Genomic DNA, 23,839 nt, shown 5'->3' on the forward strand with positions numbered 1-23,839 from the left:
TTGGATATCTAGGTTACACTCTACAAAGGATTTAGCTTATCAGGAGGAGCTAGGCTGCTCTGGCTGGTCGCCCCATTTTCTCCAGTTATGCCAGCAGGAAAGTAAGACTGCTTTTCATCAGGAGACCATCACTGTCATTTAATTATTTATCATCCACATCTCATTAGAATACGGAATTGCATATGTGGGGTTGGGATCTCCATTAAATTGTGTGGCTTTTCAGTAAATTGATGAAACCAAGTTTAAATTGGGTTTTATTTTTCTTTGTTCAGGTGAGGACTACTAGACCGAAGGCAATGGGAACAGTTTCCATCATTTGTATTACCCCTAAATAATATAAAATATGTGACTTTGAAATCTATCACCTGCTATTTAGGATTCAAGGGACTTTATTGGTCAAGTACACCACTGTGAGGGAGAGAGAATTAAAAAGAAAAAACAGAAGCAGAAAATGAAGCTGATTTTATTTATTTAATTTTTTTGATTCTGAAACAATTTATAGAAAATGAGGAGGATGGTTTTGGCAGACCTTGATAAATAGGTCCTACGACATTGCCCTCTCCTCTCCCATTCCCACCTTATTAACAGTTCTACAGGCAAAACACCAAATATTATCTTCACTGCTTTAACTTCAAGCAGGGAAATTTTCCTCTTTTTGACTCTCGGTCAGTTATTATAACAAGCCAAGGGTGCATGGAAGAGAACAGAAGTGAAATGTGGTTTATCCTAAAAGTATTTGTATGTACTGTGTACCTCTGGAGCATCCTTGAATTTATAGCCGATCTTTTATTTTATATTTCAGAGGCCCTCAAATCCAACAGCAAAAAACCCCCCAGTCATGTTATAATATGACTTCGAAATGCGCAATCTTTTCCACACCTGGAGAATGCAGTCCTTCCTGAGCTGTAGGATGTCGATCCTGAATGCTCCATACTTTGGCTGAAAAAAAAACAAAGTGGCTCAGCATTTGGCGCTGAAGTTAACCCTGTCGGCTTATTTACAAAGCCACGCCATTGCCTGTAATACTGAAAAGAGTTTTGTATTTTTTTTACTGAAGGCTAGTACTGCAGTTTTACTGTTTGAATAATACGTGGCTGTAATTCAATTTGCAGATGGTAAAGAAGGCAGAATATAAATCAAATAAATAAATACAATTGACCTGAGGGGAGGACAGACTTTGCCATGCAGTTCACTGAGATTCACAACAATTAAACACCAGCACCCTGTAACTTGCTTGGCTGAGGCTGATGCAGGGGCTACTTACAGCACTAGAGTCAGACCCTGCTCTGTTTAAACAGTGCCCATCATTAAGGGCTTCATTTACTAAGTATTTTGCCCTTAAGCACAAAATAGGAAGAAAGGTTTTAGTAAATCAGGCCCTATGTCTGAATCTCTGCAGCAGGACTTATACAGGCCCAATTTACTAAGCATTTTCCCCTTAGACAGGAGAGAACTTTTAGCAAATGGGCCTCTACTAACTTCAGCTCATGCCAGCCCTGTTCTGCATTGCGTAGGGCATTCATGACCCCCCCACTTCCTAAATAAGCCCCAAACTATTTGGGGGGAGAAGTTGCATGCACACTGAGCACTTCTTACAATGACCTCACCTCTCATCACAACTACTGCAAGGCAATTACTATGTGGGTTGACTATTTAGTAAGATACAAATCTGATTTATTCTGAAAGTTGATGTGCAGTGGGTAGTTCTAGTATTCCCCACTTGGAAAATAAAAAGTTTGAAGCTTTGTTGCTGGTGATATATTTTTATTGACCAGACAAAAAAAGTTGATGCACTGGTTGTGCTGTTTCAGGCCCCACCAGACCCTTTCATTATGCCTGAAGCAGGGCTCTCTGTGCTCTGAAAGCTCAGATACTGCAACAGCCTTTTTAGAACTTTTTTCTTTAAAAAAAAAAAAGGCTTATGTATTGTTCTGACTGTGCACACATTATCTCCAGGACCATTTAAATTACTGCACCCCAATATTCAGGATAGGTGCATCTTTATACAAACTAGAACCTGAAGGGGAAAAAAAAGTGCTCATTGCAATTGCTCTGCAGTTCTTTTGTTATTTGTTTTGTTGGTCGAACAGAGATATCACAGTCGACAAGGGTTAATGTGCAAAAGCAGCGCTATTTGTAATATCCAGGACAGTATTTCCCTGCTCTTATTGCTGACAAATTGCGGGGCTGTTGTACAGAGTGTGTAAGGTTTTACAACCGCCAGTTATTTCTCCCAGACCAGCCACAGCTGTGCACCTGCAAAGGGTTTTCTTCCTACCCCAGCCTCAGTCAGGAGGGTCACTCAGTTGTATTCCTCCATTGCATTTCTTTACCTCCCCAGTCTGCACGTGCAATAGAAACCTCCGAAGGGGACATTTCAGGGAATGCAGGCGTCCTCCCGCGCCCAGGTGAACAATTATGACAGCCAGTGCTGCAAGCGGCTGGGCTTGCGGGAGATGCAAACATCCTCCGACAGATGAGACTACACCGAGGGCTTGCTGGTTTTGTTTTTTTTTAATACATATTTTTTTGTCTTTATTGTTGATGATATCTCATTGCAAAAAAACATCAGCATGGGCAGGTGAGTCCAGAAACTGCACCAAAACCTGCACGGACAAATAAAATAGTGATGGGACCCTACAAAAATAAAAAGGGAAGTCTGTGTGCAGAAAGAACCCTGAACTAATAATATATAGGATTTGAACTTGGCAGCGGGAACGGATCTTTAGACAGCTGAGGGGAAAAAAAATAAAATCTTATTTAAACAGTGCATGTCTGAGAAAGCATTTTGTGTCTTTGGGACGGGGGCGTTTGTTTACAGGGTGCCCTGCTGGAAGGAGCGCTTTGTACCTGCAATGAACGAAGGGAGCGCTCTCTGAGCGCGTCCGCCCCCTCGGCCCTCTTCCCTTGCCCGGGGGTCGCCACCGCGTTGCCTCCAGGGGGGGGAGGGGGGGGGGTTAGTGGCCGGCGACAACTGGGAGCGCTTCCCGGCCTCGCTCTTGCCTTTTTAGGTTATGAGGTGGCTCGGGGTGTGTGTGTGTGTGTGTTTAGGCTAAGGTGATTGACGGCTCCACGCCGGCCCCAATTAGCACCCTATTATTTATTAGCCTCCGCTTTCGGATTGTGCGCTAACTTCACAACTATTTCAACCACGGAAACCGCGGCTATCGAGTGTCCCTTTCGGATCCAGCGGGGCTGGCCCTGCAGTGCAAGGCGCGGAAGGGGGGGTGGAGGGCGAGCCTGTGCAGGTCTGTCACAAGCCAGCCCCCAAAGAATAAAAGAGAGAGAGAGAGAGAGAGGGTGAGGACTTTCGGGGTGGAAGAAATGCTGCATCGTTCTTACCAATTCTTTGCTGGGTGCAGGACGGGGAGGAGGGCAGAACCGAGGGGAAAAAATAATATATATATATATTTTTTTTTCCGAAGGCGATCTGTTTATCTAACTCTTCTACTTGTACAAATAGCAAGATCCAATTACACACAACCAGCAACTGTTAAGGATGATAATTCCCCCCCCCCCCTCTCCACCACCTCCACTGGCAGCCCCTCCCCCCTCTCTGACACCACAAGCTGCAAGGGCAAAACCAAAGCAGCCACATTGCCTGCCACTGGCACTTTACAGCCCAAACCCACGGGCCCGTGGCTTTTGCAGCGCGTGAGGAAAGGGCAAGAGAGAGAGAGAGAGTGACAGCACTTACAGGCCGGGGAGCCCCGGCTATTTCCCGGCCCTTCTGACAGGGAAGCGGATCCAGGACTTGGCCGGGATCTGAAATAGAACTTCAAAGGTAAAGTGAGAGGGGGGCGGCCAGCAAGGAGCCGGACCCGAGGAGAAACACGAGATCGGCCTCAAGATTTATGGCCGGCGGGCCTGGGATATTTTAAACATACTGAGCAAAACAGGAGGCCTGAGAAATGCTAGGACCGAAGGACGCGGGGGAACCGGGCGAAGGCTGCCCTTCTCCCCATCGCTGCTCTTGTTGGCGCAGTCTGCTGGGGGGGGGGGGGGGGCCTGGGAGACACCGCAGAGACTTCACGTAAAGGCAAAGGGAAAGGAGCTGAGCCCTAAATTGTACCCTCTCCCGAGGTCTCTTCAAACGAGAATAAATCATTAGATTACAAAAAAAATAAATAACAACAACAAATTCGCACTTTCCAACTTTCAACTACTCGTTTTCAAGATAAATACTTTCTAAGTGGAGGGTGAAAGAACAGCAGACGAGCACAGGAGAAATCCTTCCCTGGGTGCTCTTAGGGTGCTGGGATTATAGGTTTCCGCTGTGATAGGTGGAGGGTTCAGAGCCGCCTGCCTGACTCGGGGGCCTTGCTATGGAAATGAAGGAGGGATTCCAGGACCCGGAGACTTCCAGCAGGGGGCGCCGGACTGGTTTCTGGATAAAGGATAGAAAAAGTCACTTTCCTGTTCCCTCTCCAAAAACTGCTGGCAAACCGAACTGCAGACTTTGAACGTTTCAAGTAGGATCCCTAAGGTAGGGGGGGGGTTAGGCAACTCCAGCCCTGAAGTGTCCCAGCCAGGTCTGGTTTTTCAGGATATTCCCAAGGAATGTGCGTGAGGTACAGTTGCATACGCTGCCTCCAGGGTACGCAGATATACTGTACTTCATGCTTATTCATTGTGGATGCCCTGAAAAACAGATCTGTTTGTGGCACTCCAGGGACCGGAGTTACTTACCCATGTACAGGACCGGATTGAGCCAGGTGGGGGCCCATGGGCAGGCCAGAGATGTACCCCCAGGAGAAAGATGCGGCCCCCCCCCCCCCCGCACCTCCCATCCCCCAGCCTTGGCAGGAGAGGGTAGATTTCAGCCCAGCACTCCTCGCTCTTAGCGGCAGCCACTGCTTAGCCCCCCCCCCCCCCCCCCCGGCCCCTGGATCTGCAGCGGGAGCAGCCAATGCTGAGGGGCGGTGCCTGCTTGCTTGGCCCCGCCTCCTGCCCCCCTCCTCCCCCCTTCCTTGCTTCTTGGGTAAAGGGTTAAAGCCACAAACCTCCAGTGCCTGCCAAAGACAGGTGGCCCGGGCAGCTGCCCTGCTGGCCTGTCCTTTAATCGGGCCCTGCCCTTGTCCTAAAGCATTGGCCAGACCCAGCATAGCAACATACACGTGACCATTTCAAACAGTATATATTCCCTTTTTCTCATAAAATTGTAACTGTTTTCATCCGTATTTAACACAGTTCACGGGTTTTTCAGACACGTAAATCTTGTCATGGGAAATTTGCAGCATCTCTGAAACTGCCTTCTTTGTTCCTTCTGAATATTAATGCTACAAGTTTAGCAATTATTTTGCATTTAGAGAAACTCTCTTCCTATCAACGCAAAATAATTGACTACAACTTTGTCTATTTTATGATAGATTGCCGCACAGGACCTATTCATTGTAAAGTACAATTTGCTGCAGGTAACTACATTTATTATTCTAGTCTATGAGTAATAATACTTTGCAATTTTCTCTTAAAGATTCATTTATCCTTAGTGGGTTGTTTTTGGTTTTTTTTTTGGAGGGGGGGGGGGGGGGTTCGGGAGAACACAGGGCGAATGAAAATAAGACATTTTTTTTCATGCAGATTTTACTTCCATTCAACACGTCTTTTATTGTTTTCCTCAAACAACTAAAGTGACAAAAGGGCTGGCAGCACACGGACAGAGAGACGTACGCCCAGGCGACTGAGCCTCTATTGTCCACGCAGTGTATTCCACGCAGATTTCCTTTCTCTCCGACGGCCTGCAGTTGTTCCTCTTGAAGGCTGTGTTGGCTCGCTGTAGGGTTTCGTCTTTCAACATAAAATGTTTCTTGTAAAAAAAAAAAAAAAAAAAAAAAGAATAATCCAATGCAATTGACGGGAAGTGCCACCTTGGCTGTCTTGTTTCTGGAGTCTGAACAGTTGTCCTTACAACAGCTGCATTTCTGCGAGTCCAAGGGCAGGTGGCCACAGATAGCCATTTGCTGCTCATATAACCAAGCAAAACTGCTCCTCCGGTTTCTGTCTTGCAATAGTCCAAGGATAAATGTCTTTTTTTTTCATTGCTGTTTTCGTCTCTTTAGTTCCCCGACTCAATTTTATTTTCTTCTCCCATAGTCTTCGAAGGAAAACAAAATATAGAAATCCTATTATAAAGTCCAGAACTATCTTGAAAAGGGATAGTGCCATTGCAAGAAATCATAATTCACACAGGCATTAAAAAAAATAAAATATTCACAACACCAGAAAAAAAATTCGCCTTTTTTTTTTGGTTTTTTTTTTTTTTCTTAAGGTCTCTGATTTGTTTTTACGCTGGGGAAAAAGAAACGTTTCCCTCATCCTAAGCAGTCTGACACAAGTCGATTTCAGGAAGTTCGTTAAATAATAATAATAATAATAATAATATTAATAATAGTACTATAAAAAGAATATCAACAATGTCTTTAGATCTGTCAGGTCAAAGGAAATTATTTTTCTTCTTAAAATTCCAAGTAGTTGGAAGTCTCTCTTTCCTTGCTTGTCTCTGGCCTTAGGAGGCGATCATTTTGGCCCTTGCTGTTTCTGGTCTGTAAGGGGGGGCTGGAGACCAGTTTTTTATTTTTATTTTTTTTTGTTAGCAGGTCAGCTCAGGATGGGTCCACCACAGAAGGAATAACGGCGAGCTGCAAACCAAGATCAGAAGCCATTACAAACCAACGCCATTTCAGCTCCGCGCGTCTGAACGTCGCCAATTCTACAAGGTAGAGAGAGAAGGGGGAGAGAGGTCTACAGGGGCGGCCCGCGAAGGGGTGGGGAGGAAGAGGAGGAAGATGTCGGAGGTGCACAAGTCTAAAACCAGTACAGATCCTTGCTTTTATCCTGAGGCTGCAAACCAGAGAACGGGAAAAAAAAAAAAAGAGAAAAGGTACAAGAAGTTTAAGGACAGGGAACGTAAACAAACAGGGCTTGCCTGCAAGAAATAGAAAAACAGTGAAACTTAAAGGGTGAAATAAGAGTTTCACAGCAACGTGATGCACAAAAATTATTCATTCCCGTTTAGGAACAAGGTTGAGTCTACTTTATTCTCTAACACGTAACCGCGTTTATCTTCAACTGTAGAGGGCGCATATATATATATTTTTATAAATAACAGCAATCTAACAACAACAATTTATATCTCATACATAGGATTTGTATTTTATTTCTAAGACAAAACAAGTATTTGAGAGACGTTAGCGTCTTCTGTTCAGCAACTTTCTTCTCTTTTGATTGCCCAGCAAACGTTTCTGACCACCGGCAGAAATAATTTGCCGCTGCTGCTAAAAGCCATACAAACCGTGCAGGGATGGAGATAAACAGGTGATTTCTGACCGCAGGTTTGGAAAAAAAAAAACTGCGATAGAAAAGATGGTGATTCTTTACTGCAAAGAAGGAGGGATTAAGAAAGAAAACATTTAGGAACAGGAACAGTCGACACGAAAGGCCCAGAGAGACAGGGGAGGGGCGAGATTTCTTTCCAAAAAAAATTAGGGCATTGCATTGCAGGCTCAGAGCTAAACTGTTCACACCTACTATTTATCAGCGCGCGTGCAAACTAATTGCATGCCGCGCTATTTCAACACCGCGGGAGGCCGGTGCCGGGGTTATTTATAGGGCCAGCATCAGCAACAGCCTTGCAGGTTAGGGATCGGCTGGGAAAAAAAATCAGGTTCGTGCCGCCGAATGCTAGCAGGTCTCTCTCTTTTAAGGTCGATGCCTAAACAAGTGTAAATAATAAGCCACCTGCTGTTCTCGCCGATAGGGTAGTTCTGCTGTTTTCAAGATAAGCTCACTTTCTTTTTTTTTTTTTTCCCTCATATTGCGTTTTGGTTACTTAGGGCATCACATGGTTTTAAAATCATATTTTCATTTAAATTAGAAATGACAAAAATAGCATGCCCCAATCTCCCCGCCCCGTCCAGTATCAAAAGAAAGGAACAAGCCTCATCCACAGTTGTAAGTGCATGGAAGCAATGCAAAATCCTAATCCAGCCCTTCCACAGGTTGTCTCACAGAGATAGAAGGGGAATGTTGAACATTAAAACAGCCCTCTCCCTCTCCTTTGAAACACCTGGCAAGATGAATTTCCTCTCTTGCTATGCAACCAAAATTAGTACGAAAAATATTAAATAGTTTATTTTCAAAAAGAGATGAAAGGGCCTGTGCTATAAACTAGTGAACAGTTCAGGAATTCCTTACCATGCACTTAGAGAGAGTTCAGGTAAGTGTAAGCTAAGCATGCAAACATTGGCACGGGGACATGCAGATTATGGGTTATTGTGGTGAGCTCATTCTCCCTGCTATTTAGCCAGCAACGCACTAACTGAAAGCTGTTTAATAGCTCCCTTGGACTGGTTGGTGTTAACTAATAACCGGAGCCTTTTACTTACCAAGGGAAAGCTAAATAGCACAATCAGGCTAAACTGAGCATGTTCCTGAGAAGGCCCAGTCAATAAAGAGCCTTAAAAAATTAAGGCCATGGATAAGAGATGACCCTGTACAACTGTATCCTTAGGAACTTGGGGGAGAATAAATGTGACCCCACTTCTCTTTGCCAAAACAAAGCACAGCTAAGACATTTTGTGCACAAATTCATGCACAGGAATTGTCTTCTTATATGGCACATGGCAGGGGCTCTTCAAGCATTGCTCCTCATCTCACAATACATAAAGCACTGGGGTGCCCATACTGGTGTGGATTTTAAGGATCATTACTGGGATTTGTCTGGCTATGAAGCACTGCTGGCATTTAACCATCTGTCCATGGCAGTCATTTTTGTGGCTAGTCACAAAAGCAGGATGCCTCCTTATGGGGTTCTCCCTGCAGGGCAAGTGACTAGCCTGTGGGCCCTCCAATTCTCCCCCCCACCCACTAAATATTCAAAGAAAGCTTTCACAGGGCACCATTAGGACAGGGAAGACACACAGAGAGAGAGAGAGATGGGGGTGAAAGAAGAGACACACTGAAGACATAAAAAATAAATGTGCTTTTCTTTACGCAAGACAAATGTATTTACAAGCAATAGATTACCAGAGGGCAGAGGTCTTTGCTGTTATTGACATTGTTACTGTGCCCAAAGTCCAAACATTCTGGAACTCAAAAGCTTTATTCCACTTTGTTTTTGTGTCACTCATTTCTATGAGCTTTGAGGCAATAGTAGACTGTGTGGTGCAGCCGTTGCAATGTCTACACTACAGGCTGGTCATAATGGTCAGATGCCAGTGTCCTGCTAAGTCAGGGCAGTCAGATTCCTCCCTAGGTCTCCACTTTGAATTCTTCCTTCTGTCCACACCCATGACCTCTCATACCACTAAGATCCTTATTGATACATGAAACAGATGGTTCTACACATGAGCTCATGCCAGTTTTCCCACTCTCCTGGAACTCTCTCTCCTCTCCTTTGAGCTACTTAGCTAGAGTGTAGTTGGACTTCCCTTTGCATCCTCTATGTACCAGGCCTACTTGTTTACCCCTTGGAAGTCAACAGGAGTAGGCAAGGAAAAAAAAAAAGAGAACTAAGTATGCTTAGTTTAGGATGCCCTCACTACTTAGCCAATCCATTTTCGGTTTTCTGTGCATGGTTATTGTGTTGGCAATTTACTTCTCATACTTTTCACCAAGAGAGCAGTACATTTTTTCCATCGCTGGGCAAGTGGCTTTTTAGCATTTTTTTTGCAAGCCCATGCTACAATCTGTTTTGCACCCGTTTTATTGCTTAGAACCCTAAATGTTTTTATATTATAAATTCTGTGTCAGAGTAAGTGGTTCCTCCAATTTTGTGTCTATGGTGAAAATAAATTCTTCAAGACCAGATTCAAAATTTTTTCTGACCAGACATAGCCCCTAAATAGAGAAATTTAACCCATCATTTAGGAGGAAATACTCATTCCATTGGGAGGTTTTAGCATTATCTAGCCCACTTAATCACAGCCATCAGTAAAGCTGTTGATTGTCCCTTATTAAATAGGGCACTACGAATTTTCCTGCAGACATGAAAACAAGCTCAGAGAGCAGCAGCAAACTCCGTAGCCAAATTTACCATCAACAAAGATAAGAATCAATCTTTTACTCAATTAGACCAGCCGCTGGTGATGTATCTACAAAAGTTATATGTTACATAGGACTCTTAATTATTTAGGGATTCGCCAGTCCTCTGGATGATAATTCTAAATGTATGTTCTTGAACAAAGGCATAACTACTTATGTTCTTTCTTCTTAATAAAGTGACCATCAAATCTCTACAAATTGCCTCTAAAATATTTTGGTTATGATACAAATGATTATGATACACATGGTTTTGAAATGACTTCTAAATCATTCAAGCGAAAAGCGGGTATTTCATTTCTTATAATTTCACTGCTGTAGTTTGAAAAGCATTTAACAGGATGGTTATTCTCCGTATCAAACAATGCTAGGACTAGAGGGCATTCCATGAAACTAACTAGTAGCAGATTTAAATCAAAATTTAAAAAGAGGTTTTGTTTTTTTCAGTCAGAGGTTGATTGAGTAATGCAATTTGTTGCCAGAGTAAATGGTCAAGACTAGTAGTGCAGTTGAGTTTAAGAAAACGTTTGGACAAGTTTCTGAAAGAGAAGTCCATCATCACTTCTTAGTCAGGTATACTTGGATGTTTCCTCTTATTTATTTATCCATTCATTCATTCAGTTTTATATGCCACGATAGAGAATGGATTTTTCTATTAGGATTAGACTGACCACTGTCAGAGCCAGGCTCCTGGGCTCCGTGAACCGTTGGCCTGTCTCAGCATGGCACTTCTTATGCTCTTATATGAGGTCCCTGTTATCAGGAAACTGGTGCCTTCACCCTATACTCTAAAAGAGATATTGGTTTTCACCAGCACAAATAAAGGGTCTTTGTATGTAGAACCCGCAGGTCATGTAGTTAGTGCAAGGTCTAATTTATAAGAGGGCAATGTGCCTTGCTGAGAGTATTCAAACCTGGGAAGAATGATACAAAATAGTTGAATAAAGGAAAGATAAAGCAGAACAGGCTGTCTGATAAGGATGATCGCCTAAAGACAGGTCCAGGGGAACAAGGTGATTTAGTCCTGGTTTAACTTCATGGTATACATCAACTTGTAGTCCTGTTTTTTTTTTTCCTTAGGGAACCCCGCAGGGAAATAGGCATTACATTTGCATGCATACATTGGGGGGGGGGGGGGGGGAGAAACTAGGATTGGCTCACCCTGCTCCCATGGATACGGAGCTCTACGATCATTCTATACATATTACATAATGAAATTTACAAAAAGAAAGAACACCAGAGGAAAGGCTTGTTCCAGGTTCATAATTTACTGTCATGCAAAGACGGAACAAATCGGATCATGTCTCGTAAAATGTTCTCAGCTTTAAAAATTTTGCTTTGTTTCTATTGTCCTTGTTGTTTTGTTTTGTTTTGTTTTTTTTGCAGAGTTTGAAGGCTGCCATGTAAAACTGCCCCACATCGGGACAGTTGTAGGCTTCTATGTAATTCGAGATCGGAAACCTGCACTGCTAAGGCTAATGCCAGCGCAAGGTAAACTGTTTTTAAATAGTGCCCCAATAGCAATACACATCATTAATAATTGCCATCTCTTTTCTGAATCACTGCAGGGTTAATTTTTAGCAGCCAGGTGTATACCGCATCATTGCTGTTCTGCTCTATTCGGGGTATTCACTGTGCCCGATATTAATGTGCTTCCTATACGGCCGTTTAATGCCTTTACCAAAAAGTCTTAGATCTAACAGTCAGAGCAATGAAGAAACCCCTTGTTGAACTAGGTCAGAAATATATAGCTGTCAGAGGGATCTGCAGCTGTATGTGAATCCTTACTGTTTTCCCAGAAGAGGTGAGCTGAGCATTCTGCAACAAATGAGCGAGTCAGTTCATGTGGAGGAAGGTTAAAGCAGGGCCAATGCGTTCAGTCGAAATAGCAGTCGGTGCCCAAAATATACGTAAGCAACATCTTCTGTCAGCTTGAGGAAAGTACAGGAAGGAAAGAAACATGGCTGTTCTGGAAGCAACATTTTTTTTTTTTAATTGGACAATGCTGAGAGTAGATCAGTAGGATGATTGCACCCAGACTTGATTACACATTTAGAACCACGGGGTACAGTTTTGGATTTCCACTGCTCATCTTGTCATTTATGAAGTGTCATGCACAAACATATTGCCCTCGGCTACAAAGTTTCAAAACATATGTCATAACGCATGAAAGACTTCCAACCTCTTGATTCTCTGTTGGTGAAGCATGTGTCCATGGGAGGTGAGCCAATAACTCTTCCCTATATATATATATGGTAGGGAAGAATTATTGCATTCCAATAGTGTCATATTTGTGATGCCTTTTAAATCCAGGAACCACCAAATGATAGGAGCATCATTCAGCAAACCGTCCACATCCCTTTCTACTGGAGGGTGCCACCCACATTCACCCCACAACAATTTAGACTGGTGTAAGGGAGGAACAGAATGCTAGCATTAGTTACAAAGTGAAATACCGGATCCTCCTTTCCCCGTCACTTCAGTTTGGATGTTCACTTGCATTATTTGTCGCTGTAAAGTCCATCATTCATCAATCAGTTAGAGACATTACATGCCATCCTCTTGTCTCAAAAAAACATTAATCATCAAAAAAAGCTGGGATCTATACCGGCCCATTTTATTGATATTCTGTTAGCTAATACCAAAGTCAAGCCATTAGTGAATCAACAGGTTGGAGTATGCCCCAAGGAGAAAGAGTTACAAGAGTTTCAGGTACAGATGTTACCTGCTCAAATACAAATTCTAAGAAGAAGGCTTTCCCTTATTTCCCAGGATTTTTAGAGTCTAAAGAACACCCTTTGAGACAGGTGACCTGTCCACTGTATAACTGCGAAAATGTATTTGGCTTTCTTCATCAAGCATGTATTAAGCCATCTGAAAATTGGGTCTCGTTTACAAAGTGTAGGAGTTGAGAAGTGTGGGTCGCGTGGAATGGCACGGGAAACTTGCCCCCTCCTTACCTGCATCCACACTGAGACCCAGGCTCTGCCCCATGTCCCCAGCAGGTCCTGGGAAAGGCCCGGGCGTTGTCCATGCAGAGCTGACAGACTCACTTTTGCCAAGGTCACACTGCGCTGTGGCAGGGGTGGGGACAGTGGCCGGGGTGAGCCGGTGAGGCCGAACCGAGGTTGGGACAAGCAAAGAGCTGTAGCGAGGATCGAAGTGGGCGCCGTAAACTTCGTGCATGCTGGGCCGAGGGTAGGCTGAGCTCTGGGCACTGATGGCTCCCCCTAGGGAGTACGGGTGGTGGTGGTGATGGTGATGGGCGTGATGCCAGGGCTCCGGAGGCCCCTGGTGCAGGTGACCGTGGAGAGATGCCGTGGAGTAAGGATCGGCCCCGAAAGGGAGCTCCGTGTGCGGACCACCGAGAGGACTGCTCAGACTACTGCTGAGGGAGGCGGCGACTGCCGAGGGCTGATAAGTGCTATTCCAAAACGAGGGAGGGAAGCTTCTCTGGCTCATGGGAAACGAGTCCTCTGAGGAAAGAAAAGTGAAAAAAATCAGTCAGTGGGGGGAAAAAAATACAATGAAATCTAAGTCAAACAAGAAATATCTAAATAGTAGGGATGTGAATCGTGTCCTCGATCGTCTTAACGATCGATTTCGGCTGGGAGGGGGAGGGAATCGTATTGTTGCCGTTTGGGGGGGGTAAAATATCGTGAAAAATCGTTAAAAATCGTTAAAAATCGAAAAATCGAAAAACCGGCACATTAAAACCCCCTAAAACCCACCCCCGACCCTTTAAATTAAATCCCCCACCCTCCCGAACCCCCCCCAAATAACTTAAATAACCTGCGGGTCCAGCGGCGGTCCGGAATGGCAGCGGTCCGGAACGGGCTCCTGCTCCTGAATCTTGTCGTCTTCAGCCGGCGCCATTTTCCAAAATGGTGCCGAAAAATGGCGGCGGCCATAGACGAAAAAGATTGGACGGCAGGAGGTCCTTCCGGACCCCCGCTGGACTTTTGGCAAGTCTCGTGGGGGTCAGGAGGCCCCCCACAAGCTGGCCAAAAGTTCCTGGAGGTCCAGCGGGGGTCAGGGAGCGATTTCCCGCCGCGAATCGTTTTCGTACGGAAAATGGCGCCGGCAGGAGATCGACTGCAGGAGGTCGTTCAGCGAGGGTTCCGGCGCCTCGCTGAACGACCTCCTGCAGTCGATCTCCTGCCGGCGCCATTTTCCGTACGAAAACGATTCGCGGCGGGAAATCGCTCCCTGACCCCCGCTGGACCTCCAGGAACTTTTGGCCAGCTTGTGGGGGGCCTCCTGACCCCCACGAGACTTGCCAAAAGTCCAGCGGGGGTCCGGAAGGACCTCCTGCCGTCCAATCTTTTTCGTCTATGGCCGCCGCCATTTTGGAAAATGGCGCCGGCTGAAGACGACAAGATTCAGGAGCAGGAGCCCGTTCCGGACCGCTGCCGTTCCGGACCGCCGCTGGACCCGCAGGTTATTTAAGTTATTGGGGGGGGGGGGTTCGGGAGGGTGGGGGATTTAATTTAAAGGGTCGGGGGTGGGTTTTAGGGGGTTTTAGTGTGCCGGCTCACGATTCTAACGATTTATAACGATAAATCGTTAGAATCTGTATTGTATTGTGTTCCATAACGGTTTAAGACGATATTAAAATTATCGGACGATAATTTTAATCGTCCTAAAACGATTCACATCCCTACTAAATAGCATTTCCCCTCTGCTATATCGTGAGGAAAATAAATCCCAGCTTCTACCCGATCTAAGCAATGTAGTTAGACGCTAGCACAAAAAAATCAATGGCATGACCAATTTACCTTTAAGATTATTCTACAACGTGACGTTTTGCTAATTATATAAACGTAACCATTCTAACTCATCTGAAATGTCAATAATTTACAGTAGAATAAAATGTAGAAGAATCTACTGCGCTTGAAATTCTAAGACGGAAACCCAAGTTATATAATTATATTGCTTTCTTGAAACAATAATATCACGCAGTGATATACTTTGTAGCCGAGGGCAATATTTTTGTGCATGAAGGTGAACCGATATATATATATATTTTTTTTTTTAAAGGTTGCGAAACCAACACAAAATTGTCATTTTGTGGTTGCTACTTTCTTGGGGCCTTCTTTTGCTGATCTGACGTCACTGAGATGTTATATTCACCCTTCCCATACACTGACCGGCCGCAAGCAACTTCTGAACTGCTCTTTCGTCAGCCTGCTGCCTCCATAGCAAGAAGCCTCGAGGTGCACATCGTGCTCACCCTGCGCTGGGTCGCATTGTGGAGCCCCCCCCCCCCCCCTCCAATGTGTGCAGCGCTCAGATCCACATAAACTGAGCCACAGTGACTGAATATCGTACAAAACATTCCTGATCGGTGCCCTGGGCTGCCCGAAAGGCTTCTTTTCTGTCACCTAGCGTCCTCCCCCCCCCCGGTACAAAACTGCTGCTGCATGTCTCACCACCGGGGAAAGGCCTGCCGGGCTAGCCCGGTCCTATCTGCCCCCAATGGGTTCATTCATATCAGTCAGGCCCTGAAATCCTTGCACTGGGAAGTGACACTAAAGGGGATGTCGTTTAGAATCGTTCCTAAAACCTCCGGAGTCACAGCTTTAGAAAGGAGTTTGCGGGAATCATCGCTCAGCAGGATCCCCGAGGACTAGAATTAGCCACATCCCAGGCTAAGAGCCTTTGCAAGCAAGTCCCAGGCCAGGCCGACGGCACAGCCCCCCCCCCTTCATTCACTGGTACTCGGACAAGGCATGTGAATAAGGGGGCATTAGAGCTGGGCTTTCTTTTTTAGATCTGATTCCCAGGGGCAGGATATGAAAAAAGCGGTCCCAAACTAGAGCCCCATAACACACACAAAAAAATCATAATATATTAATAAGCAACCAGAGAAAACAGCGTCCGAGAAAAGTCCTGCTCCTCCTCCCGACGGTGCAGCTGACTTTTCTTTTCTTTTTTATTGTACGATGGGTCTCCCTGCGCCCACTCACCTCGCCAGGAGCCGCTGCTCCTGGAAACCTTGGCCCCGGAGCTGCTGCCACCGCCGCCGCTGCCGCCGCCGGGCGCGTAGCTGCTGGGCTGGCTCAGGGCCCGGCTGAAGTGCTCGTCCACCACGGCGCTGATGTCCCCGTGGAAGTAGGTGAAGAGCACGCACCTGGAGTTGATGTACTCGGCCTCGGGGGGGCGCTCCTTCTCCGGGCCGCCGCCGCCGCCCTCCTCCTCCTCCTTGATGCTGGCCGGGGCCTGGCTGGAGAAGGAGCCGCCGCTCTCGGGGGCTTCCTGCATTTTCGAGTAGAAGGCAAGTTTCTGGGCAGGGCGAGAAAAAAAAAAAGAGACAAGACAAACCCGTCAGCGGCCGTGCTCTGCGCAAGGCCATGCCCTGTGCCATCCACCCTTCAAGTGCCCATGAGATTCCCCTGCTATAAATACACTTTTTTTTTTTGTTTTTGTTTAAAGTTGTGCACCGTGCAAAGGGCCGGACACGATCTGGTGGAGTAAGGTGCAATCTCCCGCTCGTTTCAAAACTCGGGAAACGCAAGAGCAAAATTCCTTCCGTGCAAGTACCTTTCTCTTTTGCTGTTCTTTAATGACTCAATTTGGTGCATCAGATATTGCTCAACCTACTATAGTTAGTACCTTGACATCTTGCTATAAATTAAAAGTACAGGCAGCTCAACTTGTACATCCAGAGGGGAAGCACTGACCGGCGAAGGTTGCGCTTCAGAATTCAACTTTCTCTCTTTGGAAATGTTGAGTTCCATCCCCATCCTTCCTCGGCGGAATGTTTTGAGGTTCAGCCGTTTCAGCTTGAGAGGCTGCCTGCCAGGGTTTATCCTCCTCAAGTTTCGGATTCTTCATTGGACTTACGGGACCATGCATGCCCCAATCTAAGGAGGAGCGCGGTGACATTAACGTGGAAGATCACAGCCACCAGGGACCTCTGCCAGACCGCTTAGTCGGTCAAAGTGCTCGGTACTCAGAAAGCAAAGTCAGCACTGCCCGTTGAAACATCTGATGGATTTTATTTATTTTTTTTTTTTTCTGTGACATTTTGGAAGTTTCATCGAGGGAGGCAGGAACTCCCCCCAAGCCCCGGAAACCCGTCCTCACCTTTGAATCCAGGAACTTTTCCCATGCATGTGCTCATTCTGAAAAACGAGATCATCCTGTGGGAATTCGGCACATGTCTTCCACCAATCATGTTTTACACAATAAATGCAAAACAAACGAACTATTTTTCCCAAGTAGATATTTCATCAACAAAAGTGATTATCCGTGGGCAACTTCTAATATATTGTGAAGTCTGACTCGTGGTTAATCTACATTTTTAATCGTTTCTTTTTAAATTTCACAATTATATCATTTGCAAATATATATTGTATTCAATTGGATTTGTAATGAAATCCTTACAGCATTTCCTCAAAATCTATCTACGTTAAATTTAATAATAGTTTCATGAAAACTTTTTTTTCCTCGCCTTCTTTTAACTGCAGTTACATTCTCTCAGTTTCGTTACTGGCCTCGGTTGCTATATTCTCCTTATCCTGCTTGCTCTAAGCGCTCTCCACCTGTTTGCAGCTGCCATCGGAAAGCGTTTCCTTACAAATTAATAAGTGGATTCGGATAAACTGTTAAAGATTTTTCAAACATAACATAGTCACTTGAAAAGGTGTTTTGATCCGGCTTGGAATAAAGGAAAATGAAACGAGCTCTTGCAAAATAAGTGTAGAACAAACGAAAAAATAAAATAAAGGACCAGACGAGAAAGCATTTTTTTTTTTTACTTTTCTTATAGCACTGGGGCACATTTCTGTGCATAGAAGGTAAAAACCCAGTGTAGGAAAAGTCAGAGCTAAATCCAAATGTTATTCTGAAATAGCCTCTTCTTCAGTTCAGGGATGCGCTATTTTCTTGGATCTTTTTTTTTTCCTAATTAGAATTTCTACTGCTAAGAGCAAGGAGAGGGGCAGATCGCACAAGAAAGAGAGAATCCATCTCTCTTCAGGCACCCCCGCTGCTCAGTCTCACTTCTTTACCCGTGAAATAAGAACTCCTCACTAGCATTACCCCGAGTTTCCCCACAAGATCTGCTTTATATTCTTGACGCCATTCATCAGAACAACTGAATCCTAGAAAAACAATAATATTGCCAAAAATAAAATAAAATGAAAGGTATATGGCTGTAACTATATATTCTTTAAGTATTATAGCTATCATCCGATCAACAGAAATCTCTGCTAGGGATTTGTACTTCCTCTAACCCTTTTGATAAATTGCTTACACAAGGAAAATGAACAGAAACAGGTGCAGGGTGAGAGTTTCACAAAACAAAAGTATATATCAGGGTAAACGATTTTATTCTCGGATGTGTGTATAGACTGCACGATTTCCGACCAGTCTGCTCTGTTTTCAACTCGTTACCTCCTTGACAGTTATCATTCCACCTTGCATCCAAGTTTACAATCATAACGCATTAACAGGAAAGTACTCTGATGCATTAACACCAGCAAACTGGAAGCCAGGCCAGTACAGCTTGTACCAATACAGTTACAGAAAAGCCGTGAAAATTCCTGAACTTGAAAGTCTTCTGCTATTTGCAGTTACTCAGCTACCAAGGAACACCCCTTAGAGACACGCGAGTTTCCGGAAAGACAAGAAAGCCTGTAAAATTAGACAGCAGCGTAGTTTCTATTTGACACCCCCATTTAACATTAACAAGATAGTTTGCTAGGCTGCCACAAGCTACATAATATCCCTTTACATATTTCTATAATCTTTTTCTGCAGATACATCTTTTTTTTTTTTCCATTTCTCATGACATAAAGGGACGCAGAAGACATTACAAGAAAACAGCAAACGAAATTGTGCTCTAAGTCCAGCATCTTTTCTGAAGGCAGTCAGATGATGCTCTTACGAACTCTTAATTCTTTAACCTCGGGAAAAGTTATCCCACATTAGCATTACAGATACACCGCTTGCCACCTCCTTATAACAAATGCAAACACATACCTGATGATAAGGGCTATAAGCGGCTGCAAAATAAGATTGGGGAGGACCGTATACTTGGTACATAACATCCAAACAGCTCATGGCTGAAGTCAGCTGATACTTGTTATTTGGGTTTATCAAATGTTGATCAGCAACTTGCAGTCATTCTTCATGGGCGGGTCTTGAGGGGAGGTTTAAAATATCCTAATCATTGGCACGAATAGCGGAGATTTTGCAGCCATGCATTACAACTCTTTTGCACCGTGTCCCTCCGTCCCGGTCAACGACAGCCCGGCCCTCCGCCTTTCCACCCAGGTTGCACACAAGCTGGCGGCTTGCAGCCCGGAGGATTTTTAAAAGCCACGCACGGGCGTGGTGACGCTTCACAGGAGCGAGGGTGTGTCTGCCTGCAGTGTGCGGCTCGCGCCCGCCGCCGGGGGCTCGAGGCGGACTCGCCGCTGACTGCCGCGTGGCTCGGAAAGGCCGGGGGTGGCGGCGGCTCGCGCTGTCCAGGGCGTGAGCGCGCGCGCGCACGCTCCCTCTGCCGAGGTGTTGCCGATCTGCCTGCGCTTGCCCGGCACCGCTCTCCTCCGAGCCAGCGCCGGACGCTTCGGACGAGCCTCTCTTGGCTCCTTTGCTAATGCATCATAAATGACCAAACGGTCCGTCGTTGGAAAAGCATCGGGTGTCAACTGTGTTTTGGGTGACAGCTAAATGTGAAAATGTGAGCTAAGAGTTGGGTCACCTGAGCGAGTGACACGACTATTAAAAAAAAATTAAAAATGTAACCCAACCCGGTGGTGTCTAGGAATAAACGCAAAGCTTGAGCATTGGGTAAATCTCTCCGTGGTGGGAGCAGCAGTAGTGCCTCAGCGGAAAGGCAGCAATAGGATTGCCAGGCAGTTGTGGGAGGCAGGGGATGGATCGAAGAGCACGGAGGATTGTCTTAAATCGTCATTGAAGAAAGCAGAACAAAAATGAGTAATCAAATTCCGTTCAAATAATGATATTTCATTTAGGTATGAGGTTTTGAAGATCTATTCACATTAGGGAGTATTTTGTTTTGGAAAACAAGAATACCTCCTTTTTAAAGAAATTTATTGGGAGTCACGTTTCTTGCAAGTGGAAAGGTTTTAGTTTTGAGACTTGCTTTGTGCAAAAAGAAATGTTATAATCCATTCTGCTGTTTCTTTCCTACATGTGTTTCATTCCTGAAGCAAATATATTGCTGAGGTTGTGAAAGTGCCTCATTATGGGCCAGATGTAAAAAGCAAGCATTTTCCCATAGATACAAAAAGGGAGAAAAGCCAGGGACAGTAATTTTCAAATCGGCATGGGGATGCACATTGGCATGTGTGCATCAGCACATGCCCAGGGACTCGGCCATTTTATAACTTGCTTGCGTATACGTGCGTATGTTATAAAATAGGCTAGCCATGTGCACACTTGCGCCTAATTTTAAGTGGGTGTACGCATGGGCATGCAAATCCCACTTCACCTGGTAAATGGGGGGATTTTCAAAGGGGCACATGCTCATGCCTTTGCCAGTTTCACCAGTTCTTCCACCAGTTCTCCCAGTTAAGAGCTAGGTCCCCCCCCCTAATTTAATAGCTTTCACTTCCTCCTGTTAGTGCAGATCCTTAAAATCCCTCAGATATGGCTAGTTCTCTCTTTTTTTTTTTTAAAGCTTACATCTCTTCCATAGCAGAAAAACTTATGTGGCACCAGACCTGGCATGTAAGTATTTTTGTGCATATCTCTTGACCCTGCCCTGGAATGCCCATGCCATGCCCATTCTCTGCCCAGATTCCACGCCTTTTTGAATCAGAGTGAGATGTGCGTGCTGTCAGAGATATACGCGTATCTGGGCAACTTTTAAAATAAGGTGGGTGCACGTAAGCCTGACTTGTGCGCACATCCCCAAAATGATGTTTGCACTTGCTGAATCTAGGGGAAACAACGGAAGAGAAGGTATTGCAAGAGAGTAGCCATAATAAAAATCACATACCTTCCATTTGGAAAATGTAAGCAGAACTATCCCAGAAATTGTCAATAACAAAGTGATGTGCTTTCTACTGTTTTGCACTTACTCTGCAGAACTAAATTACATCTGAAGTTTGCCTTGAGCCTAATTTCCCTAAGAAAATTAAGACATGACTCTTTGAACTGTTTTTCCGTAGTTATGTGATTAAATTCTTATTTTGTAAGATTCTGCCAGGCTACTTGTGTTTTTTATTTTTGTGTTTTTATGAATTATGTTGTTTATGATTTATAATTGATTGAATGAAGGCTCATGGTACCAGATCCTTGCCCTGAAATGGGATTAGCTGGAAGTCCAAAGGTGCAGGATGAAACTCCTAAATAAAAAAAAAAATCCACAACAAGATCAAAATGTTCATATTGGGAAAACATAATATATAAATGATGGTGATGTTTTGCAAACGTGCCTCGGTATATAAGAAACCCTTAAATAAATAAATAAATAAATAAATATAATAAACCTATTAAATTAGGACACCTCCTTTGTTTCTACACAAAGTACTGCTACAGCAGTTGTTTTTCACAGAAAGTTTTTGCAATATGCAAACCAGTAGATTTTGAACACCAGGGATTTTGAAACCATGACATTTTACTTGCATTTTATTTTTGGGCTGATACATTTGAACATTAGAAATAAAGCAAATTTGTAATGTATTCAACTGCTTTATTTTCAAGATGGACTGAAAAAAATAAAGTAACAAACTTTCACTTGAGTTTCAGGTATCTTATTATTATAATGCGAAACCCTGCTAATGAGAAAATACCCAGACAGTAGGTGGAATTTCAAATCAAGATCCTTCACTGAAAAATCATAATCTGTGTTTTGATTTGAATGCTTTCTGCACAGAGATAATCTAACCTTCAATTTCTTAAAGAAAAGGAAAAAATATTCTCAGTAATTATTGGCAATAACCATGCTAAACATTTGCATTGCTTTGGTCTGTTTCAGTTGCCAGATGTGAGGAGAAAGTTATGCATTAATGTGTTTGTTGTTTCATAAAATTGGTAAAGTATAGACTAATAGGTGAATTTTCAAAAGAGTTATGCATTTTCAAAAGCCATTTATGTGTATAAAGTGCATGTACATGAGTAAATCCTATGGACAATTCAATGGCATATATTTTAGTAATTTTCAAAAGGCTACTTATATGCATAAAGTACATTTATATGTGTAAAACCCATTTTTAAGGGCTTGATTTTAAAAAGCATTGCATAAAATTGGGTAGAAGTAAAATTGGGTTTTACACATGTAAATGTACTTACTCGAGTAAGTGGGCTTTTGAAAATTGCTATGATAGTATATTACATTTATGCATGTAACACCTTTGAAAATTACCCCAGACCCTTTAAACTTCTAATAATTGGCTCTTTTAAAAAATGTTTTAATGGACAATGTCATTCCTAACAGAAGTAAACTTACGCGGCAGGGGATATGGGTGCATACCCAGGCACGTAAGTATTTACACACATCTCTTGGTCGAAATGCCCATCTCTTGCCCAGACCACAACCAATATATATATAAGGTGTGTCAAAGCAAGTAGATTATCAATAGGCACAAGATTTTGGGCAAGATTCTCTATTGGAGTGTCCTGTTCTCCACTCATTTGGTGGTGGTTGACCAGACCACATGCATGCTCTGCCCCTTTTTGAAAATGTTTGAGATGTGCATGCGGTGGGAGCTATGCACTAGGGATGTGCAGAGGGATGCCATACGTTGCATTCGGGATTCATATTCGTCAGGGGGCAGATACATTGCATTTGGCAACGGGGCCCCCGATAAGTTTATACGTTAATTCTTACTCTATGACCATGGATGGATACATAAAGTAACATAAACCAAAACACATAGAGCACTGAATGAGAGTCAAAACAATGCAGTCTATTTTGGAAGTTGAAGAAGTCAAAAAGCAAACAACACAGCAAACCCTCTAATAACCCATGGTTAGCTGCAGTGCCATGTAAGGTAGATTATTCATGACTATACATTGTAAGATGCAGTAATCAAACAGTGGCAGCTTCTTATGCTGTGGTACAAAATCTAAAAAAAAAAAATACGACAAGAATGAAAAAAATATTTTTATTGATATTTTCCAACAATATGATATGATGATGGGCATTGAAAACATTAGTGTTACATTTCTTTTTAAGGTTTAGTTATAATGTTCAGTTATAGTGTTGTAATACTGATGGAATGAAGTCACTGGGACACAGCTCTGAAGACCTTCCTTGATAGCTGTGAATAATAAAAGATAAATGAAGCAGTTGACTTAAAATGGATACATGGATGTTATCAGGGCCTACGTTAAATATGCTGGAGTCCAGGTAAGATGCTAAGGAATAGGATCATCACCTCATCCTGAATGTTTTCTTTCCTTCCCCTCCTCGATCGTGGTTCTCTTCGTGCTCTTCCTACCCACCATAGCCTCCTCTTGGGTCCTCCTATTCTCCTTCCAGCCTAAGCCCTGGTTCTTTTCCTCGCTTCTCCTCCTCCCCTATAGCTCTTTGCTGAATCCACTTCCTCATCCTTCTACTTCCCTGTCCCCTAGGCTTCCCAAATTTGTTCTGGTGACCCCAGAGCCAGTCAGATTTTTATGCTATCCATCATGAAGAAAATGCACAGTACATTGGATACTTAGTATATACAAATTTATTTTCTACATATTTATTGTGGATACCTAAAAATGTGACTGGCTGTGGGATCATCAGGACAGCTTTGGGAAGCCCTATCCTAGTTCTTCTCAACGCCCAATCCCCAGCCTTTAATTCTTCCCCCATTCTGTCTTTTTTATATCC

The 23,839-nt window shown here is 43.9% G+C and overlaps 1 protein-coding gene across 2 annotated transcripts; it reads right to left on the bottom strand.

Moving 5' to 3' along the window:
• Positions 1-485: 485 nt before the first annotated feature.
• VGLL2 (vestigial like family member 2) lies at positions 486-19,598 on the bottom strand. Of its 2 annotated transcripts, none has more exons than XM_029596441.1 (4): positions 19,027-19,161; positions 16,008-16,323; positions 12,999-13,514; positions 486-939 (listed from the first exon to the last, which is right to left on the bottom strand). In XM_029596441.1, the coding sequence occupies exons 1-4, from the start codon at positions 19,105-19,107 to the stop codon at positions 842-844; spliced, it is 1,011 nt and encodes a 336-aa protein (XP_029452301.1). In that variant the 5' UTR covers positions 19,108-19,161; the 3' UTR covers positions 486-841. The 2 variants fall into 2 exon arrangements, with proteins under 2 accessions (XP_029452301.1, XP_029452300.1); XM_029596440.1 differs by lacking the exon at positions 486-939 and adding an exon at positions 5,591-6,638 and having other exon boundaries at positions 19,027-19,598.
• Positions 19,599-23,839: the final 4,241 nt, after the last annotated feature.

Source organism: Rhinatrema bivittatum, chromosome 3, assembly GCF_901001135.1.
Source record: "Rhinatrema bivittatum chromosome 3, aRhiBiv1.1, whole genome shotgun sequence".
Lineage (NCBI taxonomy): Eukaryota > Metazoa > Chordata > Amphibia > Gymnophiona > Rhinatrematidae > Rhinatrema > Rhinatrema bivittatum.